Below are 17460 nucleotides of genomic sequence, written 5' to 3'. Positions count from 1 at the left end.
CTTCCGGGGACAGCGGGCTGTCCAGGTGGTTTGGCGCGCCGCGCGGCCACCTGGCGCGCCGCGCAGATGGCCTGCACCAGAAAATTTTTTTTTTGTTTGAAATTTCGTCGTGTTTGGTCGGTTACGGTTTGGGTTGTTACACTATGTTAGACAACTCTATGCTATACAGTGAACTTGAGCCTAACATATACAATGCATTAATACGAATGAGAAATAAAGAAAGAGAAAAACTCGACCAGCAATAAGTAAGAAAGTTGGGAAAAAACCCATTATCTCATTATTTTCTCCAATTGGTTAATGAACTTGAAAACAAGCCGAAAAAATAGCCGATACAGTGTTGGAAACTCAACGACAAAGTATACGACCACCGTCTCGTTTAATCACCAAAAGGGGAAAATATTTGAAATAATGAGTAAAAAAACCCAAACTTTAGCCTATTCCCACTTTTGCGGCTCGATCTACATCAAAATATTTTGGGTTAAATATCCAATTGTGCCAATCTAAATTGTCTTTCTTCCAGCGAGACTTGATCCATTCAAAACTTTTGGATTGGATTTCTGAGATTAACATCGGTCCACTAAGAGGATTTTTGCCAAAGACATGCTCGTTTCGATTCCTCCAAATAAAATATGATGTGACCCAAATAATTGCTTGCCCGAGCTTAGCACCTGTAGAGGATGAGAGGCGCGAGTTGTGGGGTTTAGAAATGTCCGCGAGAGATGTGACGTTGATACTGTCCAAGTCAGTGGCGATTCTAGGATCAAAACCCAATGGGGTCCCAAAAAATTTATCCGATAATTTACTTGCGTAAAATATCGAATATGTCGGGTCAAATCGGGTCGAATCGCACCTAAAACACAAACATAAAATTGGATAGTACTCGCAAAATATAAGGTAATTCATATATTTTACTATTATCATTACAACCACCATCATACAAAAAATATCATTTATACAAAAAAGAGAATTGATATTTCCACAAATATTACCTCCTATACAATTACAATTATATCATATATTCTATGCACTAAATACTAAAGGTAAGCTTTTACTTTGTCTACAAGGTTTCATACGAGAAACTTCATCCATAATTGTATCATTGCTAATACCATCTAACTTTATAAGTGGGCTAATTTCAAATATTTTAGTAGTCCAAACTATAAAATTTCAAATCTTAAAAATATATGGGGTCCCATTATTATATTTAGTGGTGCCATGTACAGAAAAAATAAAAATTTGTGATAAATTTCGAAAAACTAGTGGTGTCACGGGACCCTGCGGGGTTACACTTAAACTCGCCACTGGTCCAAGTTCCACCACCTGCCAATTCTATTCCATATGTCAAGTGCGAATTTGCAGGTTAGAAGTGTGTGCCTCACAGATTCTAGATCATCCTCACAGACGGGGCATCTAGTCGAATTTAGATTAATTCCCCGTTTATCAAGTTTGGTTCTGACTGGGTTTAGAAGGCCCCAAGTTAATTAAGCTTAGTGGATTTAGTGACACAAGTTTATAACCATCCACGCTTAAATTTTATTAATATTAGTCGCATACGCCTGTTAAAAGATTCAAAAACGATTTAATGGATTTAATAGTGAATCACTTTAACATAGTTGTAACTAAAGACTAAAGAGTACGCGAAGGAGTCGATACATTAAAAGGTTAGGAGTTCAAGTGTTTTTTAGGAAACAACGTATATATACGTGCATTTTTACATAATATCTGATATGATGGTACATGTCATCAATTTATTTTGGTAAAAAATTAGAAAAAATGTAAACTAAGGAAAAAAAAAATGGTTACTCCGTATTCAACAGTTGACATTAAATGTAGTCAGGAGTGGGTAAAGCTGCCACCCGAATCATACGTCACTCATAAATTCATAGTTAATCAGATGACCAACTTCCGGATACCCAAGAACGGCGTCGCTTTGAAGCCGTAAGCATTTTTTTTTTTTTTTTTTTTTTTCATATTGACGAGTACACACAATAGAAGCTAATACAGGGTATACGCAATTAACCTCGTCAATGGGAATTACGATGTCATCAATCGTCATCACGTTATTATTATTATTATCTAGATAAAATAACAACTACAATCTGTGTTTATTTCTCTCTAATTCTTCACCATCAAACCATCAAAAATTGTAAGTATTTTATGTTATATAATTAAATTATATATATATATAAAATAAACTGTACAGTACAATTTACATTTATGTACAATTATATGATATGCTTTTAAGATGTATGATGTAATGTGTGAAGATGGGGAATACAAAGAGAGTTATGTTGCCTGTTACTGAAGTTGATTTAACTGCCATCAAGTATGATCCTTTACGGATTGAAGGTAACTTTCATTATTTATATATTTATTTTGGTGTGAAATAAAGTATAAATAAATATGTGATGTTTGAATTGTTGGGTTTGTTGCAGCGCCTCATATAACTGGGTTAGCTCTTAAGTTCTTTGTTAAGTTAGTTGAATTGCCTTTGATTGGTTCTTTGATCATTGGTCACCTGAAGAAACAAAACAAGATGAATGAGGTGTGTTCTTATTCTGATCAATAATCAATATAAACCATCTATTATCAATAATTGTTGATAGGTACTTGGGTGTAGTGTAGTTGTTTTTGATTGAGATTGAATAGATCTTATGAATTTGACTTACTGATTATGACTAGTTTGACAATGAAAGTCAAAATTTTGGAAACTAATTCTGTGATATCTAACAGATGTTAAGAGATACTGTGATACCCGAGCCACCAATGTTCAGACCTGAGTTCCCTCCTCAAGGTTTGGCTTACTCAAACACACATTAAGCTCGTACAAATATCAAAGTAATGTATTATATATGAACTGATAACAGAGCCGGAATCTGGAGTGGTTTTCCTCAAAGAAGACGAAAAATCTGAGGACCGTGTTGAAATAGCCACTGGATGTCTTCCGCAATACGATCCTGCTAACAATCTCGGTTCTGACTCGACTACTTTCCGATACTGGAAGATTCGTGATTATGCGTATTCGTACAGGTCAAAGATTACGACTCCATCAATGGTAGGTCACTACATGCCACCATATAGTGTTTGTTTTTTATTTGCTAATGAAATGAAATCCATTGTCATTAAATAGCTTGCAGAGCATGTCATATGTGCAATTGAAGAGTTTAGCAATACGAAACCTGCAACACCTCTGCTGATTTCCTTTGATGCCGAGGATGTAAGAAAACAGGCTTCAGCTTCCACACAACGGTTTGAGGAAGGTACTTATGCTTTTTCTGTACTGAAATTAATAGCTAAACTGATTACCTTTCTGTTGACATGAAAAACTTACTAGTATATACATTAGAACTTTATTGAAGGTTAATGTGCTAATTTTAATTAAATATTTACATTATTACCTTGATATTTTTTATAAAAAGCGACTTAGTAGGTTTCATTATGCATTTTTTATAACTTTGCACTAAGTGTCAGCCCGTTTGACCAGTTCTCTTTATGCCATCTTTTAGAATTTAGGGGACCTGTTTGAGATATAATACATCCCATATGAAACATTTGGCTTGGATTTTCTCTCAATGGGCACCTTTAAAATATATAATCATTTACCAAAAGGTCATTGGCCTAGCGGTAGCAAGTGAACCCCTCCAACCAAAAGGGTATGGGTTCAAGTCCAAAGGTGGACATATTTGTATATATTCGTGTAAAATTTGTGTTGTTGGTGTGTGTAGGAAATCCTTTGTCAATATTAGATGGTATCTTTGTGGCGATCAAGGATGATATAGATTGTTATCCCCATCCATCTAATGGTATATGGCATTCAACTCTTAACTTACCTAAATATTCTCCAATATTAGTATAATTTAGCGTAAGTTCCAATCAGGTGCAACAACATGGCTTCATGAGGTACGCCGTGTTAAGAAGGATGCAGTTTCTGTATCAAGGTTAAGGAGATGTGGGGCCATATTGGTTGGAAAAGCCAATATGCATGAATTGGGCATGGGCACAACCGGAGTTAACCCAAACTATGGGTAAGTTAATTTGTACGACATATTCAACTAAAAATGACATCTTCTTTTATAGTTAAGATGATCAAATATTTCCATAGTTGATATACATGGCTACAATTTCTTATTTTTATTTTCATTATGCCTGTCTTTTAAATATGATTACATTTTAATCATGAATACATTTTACGACAGATCTGCTCGCAATCCACATGATCTGAAAAGATATACAGGTGGATCTTCATCAGGCCCAGCAGCTATTGTAGCTTCTGGAATATGTTCTGCTGCACTCGGAACAGATGGTGGAGGTTGTTTACTTATCACATATTTCAAGATTAAGCAACCTATTGTAATCTATCTTTGATCACCAATAACGATTAATTTTTAAATTTCAGGTTCGATTCGTATTCCTTCTTCTCTTTGTGGTGTCGTAGGATTGAAAACAACTTATGGTCGTACTGACATCAAAGGGTAAGCTTTTGAATTCAGTTTCACTGACTAATTATTACACCAATGGCTTATCTTCATTCATAATTTCATATTATGCAGTGCTTTATGTGACGGAGGAACTGTGGAAATTATAGGTCCAATTGCATCCAATGTTGAAGATATCATACTCATGTAAGTATTTGTTCATCTAACATCCATTTACATATAGTGCAACCTTTAGTATTACATATACGTGACAAACGGTTCGGGTCGGTTTGGGTAACGGGTTAAAATGGTTTTGGGTTGAAATGGGTCAGGTTGGGTAACCGGTCGATTTGGTTCATACGTCAAATGGGTCCAAATGGTCATATACTTTCACATTTATGATTTTGTTTTACGTTTATACTTTTACAAATGATTTTTACATTGGTGATTACGTTTGACGGATGAAACTTGTTATGATCTTTATGCTCGACCCATTTAACCCATTCACAAGACCCATTACACAAGACCCATTACACCTATCCATATTTAATGAGCTTTAGGAATTGATACCCACTTGACTTGTTCCTTTATATTTTGTATAGGACCCGATAGGTTTGAGGGAAACCCATTGGAACTTCTTTTAAAGTTTTGGTTTACATTGCCGGGCCTAATTTTTCTCAAGACCCAGTTGACCCGAAAGTTTGACCCGGTTGACCCAAATTTGAGAGTAATGGACTCAATTGCTAGGCATACTATTACATATCGTATTATTTATGTAAAACTCTAACCGCAAGGATAATATGCATGTGTTTGTTTTTCTACAGCTATGCAACAATCTTCGGATCTTCTCCTGCTGATAAAATTAGTCTGAATCCGGTAATTAGTGCACTGTCAAAATCATCTACTAGCTACTGCAAAAGTTTCATATATGTTACAATTAATTTAATGATCGTTCATCATAGTCCTTACTGATCTCATGTTTATTTGTATGCAGTCTACCCCTTGCTTACCTGATTTATCGTCGCATGAAAATTCCAGAATTTTGGGATCATTGCGGTTAGGAAAGTACACAGAGGTGGGTCCTTGCTACTTTTAGGTTATTTGTATGACTACGTCTACTATGAATGCATTTGAAACATTACGTACTCACTTTATGATTTCTGCAGTGGTTTAATGATGTGTTTTCACCTGATATCTCAAACAATTGTGAAGATGCTCTTAATATGTTCTCAGAAACTCATGGTAGCAAAGTAAGTATGCTCATGTAGGTTGTAATACTTTAAATGTTCATTTCCATTATTCAATACCTAAATGACTAAAATATACATGGGTATGCAGATTTTCATTTTTTATTTTTTTAAATGTTTATGGTTGAAGGTGGTTGAGATTGTAATTCCGGAGCTTGATGAGATGCGAACTGCACATATTGTATCTATTGGTTCTGAAGCAGCTGCCTCGTTAATGCCGGACCTTCAAGATGGGTATATGAATAGTTTATTTTACGTGTAGTGATTTATTTGATAACTTCCAGTTATGTTTTCAATGTTTAGTTAGAAAGTTTTATACTATAATTGTGTTGTTCATTAGTTACACCTACTTTTATATAGGAAGGGTAAAAAGCTTACACTTGACTCGCGTATTAATTTTGCACTTTTTAACTCATTCACATCTTCGGATTATGTTGCCGCCCAACGTATCAGGTATGGCTATCATTAAGATATTTGAGTTAGCTAAAGTTTTTTTCTGCCTAAATTATGTTGCATTTGTTCATCGACATCCTCAAACTAAGATATTTTCATTTTGCTATCAAATGTGTTGATATGATTGCAGACGCAGGATTATGTACTACCACACTGAGCTTTTCAAGAACGTTGATGTCATAATTACTCCAACTACTGGGTACATACCACTAGTTATTTATGGATGAATTCAATAATATAATTGTCAATATATATGTATAGAACAAATGACTTTGTTTCTTTTCATGGGGTTTAATTCCTTGAGTTCTTTGTAGCATGACAGCTCCTTTAATTCCCGAAAGTGCACTTAAGTTGGGGGAGTCTAATATGAAGGTTACAGGTGATAACATTGACTAGAAAATATATCTGCTAATAGATACTGTATAATGTATCCTGTAAATTATCTTGATCGTACTGCTTATTTTGTTGAGTATTCGGGAATGCATCCAACTTGTACCCGTTGTCTATTGTTCGTAACCAACTTAGATTTGTTATTATTAATGCATCCAACTTTGAAAAATGTGTTTTAGTGTATATTGCTAATGTGTCATCTATTTAAGGTGCTACACGACATCCATAGAGGTTGTTCACACATCAGCAAAAGTAATACATAATACATTAAAACACACTTTTTTTTTTTTAATGTTGGATGCATCAAATATAGCAAACCTAAGTTGGGTACAGATAATCGATATCGGATACAATTTGGATGCATTCTCAAACACTTATCCCTTTTTCATACAACCTGATTTTTTTTTTGTTTTTTTTTTTTTTTCATTTCTTTCAGCTAATCTGATGCGTTTCATCGTATCAGCTAATCTTCTTGGGTTCCCAGCTATTTCTGTACCTGTAAGTACTGTTCCATTATTACTATTATTAACCCTGTAAAACTCTTTTTATTTTGTATTTTAGTTGTTGTAAAATACCTCAGTATTTACAAACAATGCTTTAGATCGTCAATTACTTTAGATCGTCAATTAATTGGGTTTTGATATACTTGACATACTTTTGAAGGAGCAATATCTCAATTCTCAAATCATGATATGTGCATTTCAATATTTTTAGGTTGGGTATGATAAGCAAGGGCTTCCAATAGGATTGCAGATTATAGGCCGTCCATGGTGTGAAGCTTCAATATTGCGTTTGGCTGCTGCGTTTGAGGTACGTGAAATACAATATTTTCTTTTTTGGGTATACAATTTCAAGTTTATGAATTATATACAAAAATTTGAGCGTACGTCTATATTAATTTTCAGGGACTACGTATGGAGACGAAGAAACCTGCATCGTATTTTGACATTCTGAAGCTAACGTGAGAGATGCAGGGTCACCCTGAGTGTTGATATTCATTGACACCTTTGTTGTGTGGACTAAATAATTAATTCTTTCTGTATTATCATCCTTCTATGATAAAAAAAAAAAAAAAAGATAATAAAAATATCAAAGACAACTGGTTTGATTTTTTTTTTTTTTTTTTTTTTTTTGTTCGTGTTATATTTGTGTAGCCAATATAATAAATCTACTAGGGTTGAAATAATGTACGAGTAATGTGCACACAGTTTGGTTCAGTCTACCATTTTGAAAAGTATTGCACCTAATTTAACCCACATTGGACAATATTAAAAATCTTTTCCCGCCAAAAAACGTCACCAAACCATCTTCTTTTCATGTTTCGTCATCACCTTCATCTTCGCAGCTTCGATCATCCTCTCAAGATATACAGATTGTGATTTAAGGCTGTTGTAAATTTGAGATGCTAGTGGGGTGTAAACCCAACTGTATTGTAATTGTGGAGGTGTAAAAACAGTGGCGATTCTAGCCTTCTAGGATTATACGTCAATGGGGTTCCGGAATTTTTTTTCGGCTACCAATTATATTTGAATTTTATTTTAGTGGTAGTTTACCTTAAAAATACTACGAATTCGACAAATATATCGGGTGCGAGTAGTTAAATTTAGTAGTGAGTTGTACACTTTAAAAGGAAAACTATAATTTTGAAAATTATATGGTTTCCTTCATTTAAATTTAGTGAGTCATATACAATTTAAAGTATATTTTCTGCTAAAAAATTTTAAACTAGTGGTGTCCCGTAACCCCTCGGGTATATACATAGATTCGCCATTGTGTAAATAGGTCACGGCTGTAGGTGTAGACAAAATATGTACTCAGTATGATAACAGCTATACCAACGAAGCATTGCTTCAATGGTACCGCGGTTACATTTGTGTACTCGCAGGGCTAGAGGTCTCGGGTTCGAGCCTCGTCACCCGCTCTAGGAATTGAAATATATTCCTTGAAGGTGGCCCAAAGGGAAGGTTTTACCGACCCGCTCCGGGACTAAGATCCGGCCCGCCTGCCCCTCGGGACGGTTAAAGGGTCGGATCCTCAGAGTGTGGTTCGGGTTTCCTGCCCGAAAGCGCGTGTGTGTGTGCAAATGATGACTAGGCTTCGGTCCGGACTGATGCAAGCTTGCCTTTCAAAAAAAAAAAAAAAGTATGATAACAGCTATATACACTAGCGTCCTAGCAGAGCTACTTGTACCTATGTGGGTAGGGATGACAATGGACGTTCGATCCATTAGATATCACCCGGTCCGATTCATTAAAATGGATATAGGTGTTAAAAAACTAAAAGAAAACACCATTACATACAAAAATACATTAATTTATTTTAATTTATATTAATAATAATTCGTAATTCATACGAGTAATCAGTGTTGCAAAAAACCCGATTACTCACCGATTAATCCCCGATTAATCATTTTTAAGAATAATCCGTTCCGATTTTTCAAAATCCGTTTAATTAATCGGTGAACGTCAATTGTTGTTGTTTCAAAACATGTGTATCGGCAGTGACATGTTAGCCCTGTGTTGACTTTGTCAACCCATCCAGCGGTCCCCGGTAGCCCACTGGAGTCTGGCGAAATACCATCACCCATTTTCTCACAGCATGTCAGGCCCGATAAACGAACCTGCATTGTCATTGTTTCAATCTTCGCATGCGTGAGACCAAGGGATCATTTGGGCCCGGTAAGAATGGTTTTTGATCCAATTATTTGGAAAATCCTCACCTAGTGGGAATCGAACCCTCACCTCCCCTAAGGGAGAGTGAGTCATTCACCACTAGGCTATTGGCCCATTCTTCGGTGAACGTCAATTGATGGATCAAAATCGAATTTGGTAATCAAAGTCGGTCAAAGTCAATTATGGTCAGCATCTTAACATGTATTTAAACTATAAATTTTAGTTTTTGAACAAAATGAACAAATTTAGACAATTATGTTAAAATTTATGTTTATGTTTATGATTTTCTTCTATATTTACGCATATAATTGTTGAAATTTAATATTAAAATGCATAAAGTACAATCCGATTAATTTTTGATTAATCTTCGAATTGCCGATTAATCCTTTCAAAGTCCTGACCGATTAATCTCCGAATAGCGAATTTTGCAACCTTGCTAGTAATAAAAAAAAAAAAAAAAAAAAAAGAGTCAAAGTTGAGGCGCAGGGGGTCAAATAGGGGTCGATTAATAATTACAGACAATAAAACCGGTTATATCGGAGTCAAGAGTGGGTAAAGCTGTCAACTGAGTACACTCAACACTAACTAAAAAATAAATAAAAACTGCATATTTTTTTTCAAATCATTAACCTCGTCAAAGGGAATTCCGATGTCATCAATCGTCATCACGTGATCTACATAAAACAAGTACAATTACAATCTATGTTTATTTCCCCCTAATTCCTCACCATCAAAATTGTAAGTATTTGTGTTTCATTAAATATATATTATAATATGCATACATGATGTTTGATGAAATGTCTGTGTGAAGATGGGGAAGACAAAGAGAGTTATGCTGCCTGTTACTGAAGTTGACTTGACTGTTATTAAGTATAATGCTTCACAAATTGAAGGTACTTTTATTTATTTATATTTATTTATTCATATTCATATTTAATTTATTTTGGTGTGAAATAAAGTATAATAAATCTGTGATGTTTGAATTGTTGGGTTTGTTGCAGCGCCTCATATAACTGGGTTAGCCCTTAAGTTATTTGTTATGTTAGTTGAATTGCCTTTGATTGGTTCGTTGATCCTTAGTTACCTGAAGAAACAAAACAAAATCAATGAGGTGTGTTCTAATCTTGATCAAATCAATATAAACCATCTGTTATCAATAATTGTTTGGCAAAAATTGCAGGCACACTTTAACGTTAACTTGGTGTTTCATATTGAAACCCAACAACCCCGCCCCGCTCCACCCAGTAAGGGTTTGATGCCTGTAAAATACCTCCATATATGACGTGAACGAGGATCGAACCCGCACCAATATTTGGCAAGGCTTCCATATATGGGGCCCAGCTTCTAAACAGTGACGAATTTAGTAACAAGCCCGTGGGGTCACGGGACAACACTAGTTCGAGAGTTTTAGTAGAAAATACATTTTAAATTGTATAAGACACCACTAAATTTAACTGCATGACCCATGTATTTTTCAGATTTATATTTTTTTCTTTTAAATTGTATAGTACACCACCAAATTTAATTACTCGGACCCCTTATATTTTTCGAATTTGTAGTTTTTTGAAAGTGAACTACCACTAAAATATCATTCAGATATATTTAGTACTGAAAAAAAAAAAATGAAGGGCCCCATTGAATTATAATCCTCGAATCGCCACTACTTCTAAAGCACTGAGCCACTGGCTCGTTAGTTGTTTGTTGTAAATTGAAGATCAGAACAATGAAAGAAAACAAGATTGAAACTAAAATGCTTATTGATTTCACTCAAACTTGATTACAATTACAGAATTAGAAAAATGAATTGGGAACGAAGTAACAGTGTAAACAGAGAAGTAACAGACTCAGCTACTTAACGACTCAAAACAGAAAAGTTGCAGTTTAACCCCCTGCATATTTACAGCTTAGATCCCGGTACTTGTAGAAACTTACACAAAGTACCCCCGAACTTCTAAAGACTTGTCAATTACAATTGTTACTTCACATTGTTATTAACAATTGTTGATATGTACTTAGGTGTAGTATCGCTGTTTTTTATTGAGATTGAATAGATCTTATGAATTTGACTTACTGATTATGACTCGTTTGACCATAAAAGTCAAAATTTTGGAATCTAATTGTCTGATATGTAACAGATGTTAAGAGATACTGTGATACCCGAACCACCAATGTTTAGACCTGAGTTCCTTCCTCAAGGTTTGACTAACTCAAACACACACACATTAAGCTATCACAAACATAAAAATAACATGTTCTATATGAACTGATAACAGAGCCAGAATCTGGAGTGGTTTTCCTCAAAGAAGACGAAAAATCCGAGGACCGTGTTGAAATAGCCACCCGATGTCTTCCGCAATATGATTCTGCTAACAATCTTGGCTCTGACTCGACTCCTTTCAGATACTGGAAGATTCGTGATTATGCGTATTCGTACAGGTCAAAGATTACAACTCCATCGATGGTAGGTCACTACATGCCAATATGTAGTCTCTGTCCTTTATTTGCTAATGAAACGCTATCCATTTTCGTTGAATAGGTTGCAGAGCATGTGATATGTGCAATCGAAGAGTCTAGCAATACGAAACCTGCAACTCTTATGCTGATTTCGTTTGATCCCGAAGATGTTCGAAAACAGGCTTCAGCTTCCACACAACGGTTTGAGGAAGGTACTTATTCTTCTGTAATGAGATTAATTGCAATTAAATATTTATATAATTACAATGATATTTTATCAATTAAAGAAGCTAATTAGAAGGTTTCAGTATGCGTTATAAAAAACTTTGCACGAATTTCCGCCTCTTCGATTCATTTGACCGGTTCTCTTTTAAGCTATCTTCTAGAATCTAGTGGGGACGTGTCTGAGATACAGTACAACCCATATGAAACATTTGTCTTGAATATGCTCAAAATGGGCATCTTTAAAATTCATATTCAATTTTGTTTTGTGCAGGAAAGCCTTTGTCAATATTAGATGGTATATTTGTGGCGATCAAGGATGACATAGATTGTTATCCCTATCCGTCTAATGGTATATACAGTTCAACTGTTAATGTACCTAAATATATTCTTTAATATTATAGTAGGAGTATAATTTAGCATAAGTTCCAAACAGGTGGTACAACATGGCTTCATGAGGTACACAGTGTTAAGAAAGATGCAGTTTCTGTTTCAAGATTAAGGAGATGTGGGGCCATATTGGTTGGAAAAGCCAATATGCATGAATTGGGTATGGGTACAACCGGAGTTAACCCAAACTACGGGTAAGTTTATATGACATATTCAACTATTCAGATGATACGAATATTTTAAATCCCGAATACATTTTATGACAGATCTGCTCGCAATCCACATGATCTAAAACGGTATACAGGTGGATCTTCATCGGGCCCCGCAGCGATTGTAGCTTCCGGGATATGTTCGGCTGCGTTGGGAACAGACGGTGGAGGTTCAATTCGCGTTCCTTCTTCTCTTTGTGGTGTCATAGGGTTGAAAACAACATACGGTCGAACCGACATTAAGGGGTAAGCTTTTGAATTTATTTAAACAAACTAATCGTTACACCAATTGCTTATCCTCGTTCACATTTTGCAGTTCTTTATGTGATGGAGCAACTGTAACAGTTATAGGTCCAATTGCATCCAATGTTGAAGATATTATACTTATGTAAGCATTTGTAGGTCTAACATTTATTGTCATGTAACATTGATATAAGTTATTCTAAGTAGCAGGATAATATATAAGGAGTTTGTGTCTTTTTTTTTTTTTTTTTTTTTTTTACAGATATGCAGCAATCTTAGGATCTTCTCGTGATGATAAAATAAGTCTGCATCCGGTAATCAGTGCACTGTCACAATCATATGCTGCTACTGCAAATGTTTCATATATGTCAGTGGCGGATCTAGAAATTTTTATCAGTGGTAGCACAAAAAAATTTCATGATCAACTTTGCGATTTGTTACCAAAATTTTGGATTGAAAGTCAAAAGGATAAACGGTAAAAAACGACCCTAAACCTCTACTAAAAAATCAAACCCTATTTCAAAGTTACCTTTTTTCTTTACACTGATCAACTTTTGTATGGGTTAATAGTATAGAACGAGTTGTGGTTTTTTTATTACAAATTTAAAATAAAATGAAGGATAACATAGGGGCGTAAATTTATTTATTATAATTATTCTAAATTCTAAATAAAAGATTGACATATAATATTGTCAAATTACTAGTAATTTACAAAATGGTTAATCTTACGTTAATAAATAATTACAAAATAGTTTAATACGACTAACTGTAACAATGCATATATAAAGTGTGCGTATTATAAAACCATTTTTATTATAACTTTAATCTTACGTTAATGATTATTGATTTTTGAAAATAGATGACTAATATGTTAAATAAATTCATACTAGTGGGTGCTTATTGAGTTATATAAATAAGTTCAGGGGTTAACATGAAATATTTAATATAGTGGGGCCTGATATGTCGTCTCCTCCCCTGGTAATTACATTTCACCATTTTTCATCTTCAAAACCTCCATCAAAATGGCTTTCAACTTCTTTTACACAAATCCATACATATAAATATACATCACCAAAATTTCAGTATGTGCGACCCATCTTGCACCATGGTGGCTCCACCAGTGGTTGCACTTCCATATAATTAAAGAAAACTCTGAAAAATTTACCTTTCGTCGACTAGATTGAGTGGTAGCACGTGCTACCACTCGAATTAAGGTAGATCCGCCCCTGATATATGTTACAATTAACTTAATGATCGTTCTTCATAGTTCTTACTGATTTCATGTTTATTGTATGTAGTCTACCCCTTGCTTACCTGATTTATCATTGCATGAAAACACCAGTGTTGTGGGAGGATTGCGGTTAGGAAAGTACACAGAGGTGGTTCCTTTCCATTTTTGGGTTATATATATATATATATATATATATATATATATATATATATATATATATATATATATATATATATATATATATATATATATATATGTATGTATGTATTTTTCCCTTCTATTTTTGGGTTTTATATATATAGGGGAGGGATCAACAGGGAAGTGAGTTTTTTGGGGGGAGGGGGAAGTAAAAGATTGTATACATGTAATGTTATTCTCTAAGCGCAAATTTGTGAAAATTCATGGGAAATATTAAATTTCTGTGAAAAAAATATCAACATTTATAAAAAATAATATCATTTTACAGTATAAATGTTGTGACATTTTCTACAAAATCAATAACATTCATTACTTGTAATGTTTTCGGGGCCAAAAATAATTTATATCATTCACCAGTTAGAATTTATTTTTCGAAAACATTCATCATGAATAATGTTATTCTTATTATAGATTTTGATAAAGAAAATATCTTTTTGTTCGTAAAAATTGTTCTTTTTCACCTATATCATGAAATTGTATATAAATACAACGTTCAATATATATAAATGCATGGTGAAATAATAACATTATGTACTCACATTGTAGCTCTTTTGCAGTGGTTTAATGATGTGTTTTCACCTGATATATCAAACAAATGTGAAGATGCTCTTAATTTGTTCTCAGAAACTTATGCTTGCAAAGTAAGTTCGCTCACATAAGTTGTTATCATCTAAATACTAGAGTAAAATGTACATGTGCATGCAATTTTTTGTAATTTAATATTTTCAACGTTTATGGTTGAAGGTAGTAGAGATTGTAATTCCGGAGCTTGATGAGATGCAAACAGCCCATGTTGTATCTTATGGTTCTGAAGCGGCAGCCTCATTAATGCCTGACCTTCAGGATGGGTATATATCCGTTGTTTATTTTATGTGTAGTGTGTTGGGTAATCTTGAGGCCCAAGTTGCAGCCCATTATCGTGATTAATGGACCCTAGTGCAGCCCATTATCGTGATTAATGGCCCAAGTTGCAGCCCAATGTTCAGTATGTAATATTTGTACATCAATTGTGTTGTTCATTCCTGGTACTTATTCTCTGTTATCTTATATAGGAAGGGTAAAAAGCTTACACTTGACTCACGCGTTAATTTTGCACTTTTTAACACATTCACATCTTCAGATTATGTTGCCGCTCAACGTCTCAGGTACGGCTATCGTTAAGATATTTGTGTTAAATAAAGTTTTTTTTTTTGTTTTGTTTAAATTATGTTGCATTTGTTCATTGACATCCCTAAATTAAGCTTTTTGCATTTGCTTTTATTTATGTGTTGATATGATTGCAGGCGCAGGATTATGTACTACCACACTGAGCTTTTCAAGAACGTTGATGTCATAGTTACTCCAACTACTGGGTACGTACCACTAGATATTTTTGGTCGAATTCAGTAATCTAACTATGAAATATGTATAGAACAAATGATATTTTTTTCTGTTCTTGGGGTTTAATACTTTGAGTTTATTGTAGCATGACAGCTCCTTTAATTCCCGAAAGTGCACTTAAGTCGGGGGAGTCTAATTTAAATGTTACAGGTGATAACCTTGCCTAGAAAATCGCTCTGCTAACTAACTATAATTTTCCTGTAAATTATAATTATGGTACTGCTTATTTTTCATAGGGTACATGTTGGATGCATTCTCAAACACTTGCACCTGTTTCATATCACCTGATATTTTTTATTGTTATTATTTTTTATTTCTTTCAGCTAATCTGATGCGTTTCAGCTTAGCAGCAAATCTTCTTGGATTCCCAGCAATTTCTGTACCTGTAAGTACTGTTCCATTTTTACTAGCATTAACCGTGCAAAACTCTTTTTTTATCTTGTAAAAAAAAAAAAAAAAAAAACAGTATTTATAAACAAATGCTTTTAGATCGACAGTTACGTGGGTTCTTATAAACTTCATATACTTATTCTAGCTCAGTGTGTGTATTGAATCATGATATGTGCATTTCAATATATTTAGGTTGGCTATGACAAGCAAGGGCTTCCAATAGGATTGCAAATTATTGGCGGTCCATGGTGTGAAGCTTCAATATTGCGTATGGCTGCTGCGTTTGAGGTACGGGAAGTACAAAAGTTTCAGTTTTGGGCTGAAACTTTCAAGTTTATGATTTTATTTTTATACTAAAATTTGAACATACACATCAATTAATTTTCAGGGATTACGAATGGAGACGAAGCAACCTGCATCATATTTTGATATTCTGAAGAAAGTGTGAGATGCAGGGGGTCACACTTATTGTTGAAGTCATAGACAGCCTTGTTGTGTGGACTCAATTGTGATTTGTTTTCTGTTTTTCTTTTACTGTAATAATTGCTAGTTTTGTATAAACTAGCGAATATATATGATTGAAATAAATTTTACAAATGTAGGGTATATATAATATAGTGTAAGGTTCAATCTACTATTTTTTATAAGTATCACACCTAAAATAACCTACACTGGACAACATAATCTGGTATATCCTGTTTCAACCACTCAGTTATGAATATTTTTGGTTGCTATGGTCAAATTTCTTCTTGAGCATCTTGCGATTTTTGACGGATGTTATTGTTTGTTCAATCGTGTTCAAATTTTCATGTAATTAAAGTAAATTATCAGTAGGATTGGACATTTTCGTATACATTAAGCCAAAAGTTGGAAGACAATACTCAACGGATTCCTCTTGAGAGCATTAAATGTAGTTTTAGGAGTTTAGTTGAGCTACTTGTATTATCTGATGGTCAATAATTTATCTTCTATACACATTTACATATTTACAATATGTAGATACAATACTTACAACTATAAACATTACACTAACGTTTTGGTACTTACATCCCCATATCTTACACGGAGTGATCCTGGCGTTCAAAATGAAGATAAATGAGCATACATACCGAAGACATGATATATCACAGCGCCGCAGCGACAACAGCCAGGGAAACTTGATGCTGAATTAGATATGGGTTTCTGCATAGTTGGAAAATCAACCGAAAAACCCATATGGAGAAACATAAACTACTTAAGAATCAGAGAATAAAAACGAATAAAAGTGACATGGACCCTAAATCCAATCGTTAGTTTACTAGTCATACATTTAGACTCGTCGTTTTAAGGTCTGCAGTTATATTTTCCGACATTTCAGGTACATACTCTTAATATTACCTTTGTCGTGCTACGCAATGAAGATATATTTGTATTTGAATACTTGTTTTGAAAGTATGGTCCTTCAAATATTGATTTATTGGTATAAAGCAATAAATTCGAGTAGTTTCTCTACAATTGTTTGTAATAAAATGACATAACTATGCCTGGCAAACGGGTCAGGTTGGGTCGATTTGGGTAACGGGTCAA

General features: G+C 34.2%; 2 protein-coding genes across 3 annotated transcripts; both read left to right on the top strand.

The window, feature by feature from the left end:
* Nucleotides 1-1816: 1816 nt before the first annotated feature.
* On the top strand, nucleotides 1817-7722 carry LOC139839693 (fatty acid amide hydrolase-like). 2 transcript variants are annotated; one of them, XM_071829828.1, is made up of 21 exons: nucleotides 1817-1938; nucleotides 2268-2349; nucleotides 2436-2545; nucleotides 2734-2794; nucleotides 2868-3055; nucleotides 3131-3260; nucleotides 3726-3803; nucleotides 3878-4025; nucleotides 4197-4309; nucleotides 4397-4472; nucleotides 4551-4622; nucleotides 5240-5291; nucleotides 5410-5490; nucleotides 5582-5665; nucleotides 5793-5896; nucleotides 6023-6115; nucleotides 6246-6314; nucleotides 6430-6494; nucleotides 6942-7003; nucleotides 7220-7315; nucleotides 7411-7722. In XM_071829828.1, the coding sequence occupies exons 2-21, from the start codon at nucleotides 2268-2270 to the stop codon at nucleotides 7468-7470; spliced, it is 1824 nt and encodes a 607-aa protein (XP_071685929.1). In that variant the 5' UTR covers nucleotides 1817-1938; the 3' UTR covers nucleotides 7471-7722. The 2 variants fall into 2 exon arrangements, with proteins under 2 accessions (XP_071685929.1, XP_071685928.1); XM_071829827.1 differs by lacking the exon at nucleotides 1817-1938 and adding an exon at nucleotides 2010-2146.
* A 2055-nt stretch (nucleotides 7723-9777) lies between these two features.
* LOC139839692 (fatty acid amide hydrolase-like) lies at nucleotides 9778-16526 on the top strand. The gene is made up of 20 exons (XM_071829826.1): nucleotides 9778-9915; nucleotides 9989-10070; nucleotides 10179-10288; nucleotides 11313-11373; nucleotides 11451-11638; nucleotides 11714-11843; nucleotides 12128-12205; nucleotides 12290-12437; nucleotides 12510-12698; nucleotides 12769-12840; nucleotides 12958-13009; nucleotides 13994-14074; nucleotides 14682-14765; nucleotides 14869-14972; nucleotides 15177-15269; nucleotides 15408-15476; nucleotides 15590-15654; nucleotides 15828-15889; nucleotides 16087-16182; nucleotides 16283-16526. The coding sequence occupies exons 2-20, from the start codon at nucleotides 9989-9991 to the stop codon at nucleotides 16340-16342; spliced, it is 1824 nt and encodes a 607-aa protein (XP_071685927.1). The 5' UTR covers nucleotides 9778-9915; the 3' UTR covers nucleotides 16343-16526.
* Nucleotides 16527-17460: the final 934 nt, after the last annotated feature.

Source organism: Rutidosis leptorrhynchoides, chromosome 4 (genome assembly GCF_046630445.1).
Source record: "Rutidosis leptorrhynchoides isolate AG116_Rl617_1_P2 chromosome 4, CSIRO_AGI_Rlap_v1, whole genome shotgun sequence".
Lineage (NCBI taxonomy): Eukaryota > Viridiplantae > Streptophyta > Magnoliopsida > Asterales > Asteraceae > Rutidosis > Rutidosis leptorrhynchoides.
Note: the sequence above shows the minus strand (reverse complement) of the source record. Positions and strands in the feature narration are given on the sequence as shown.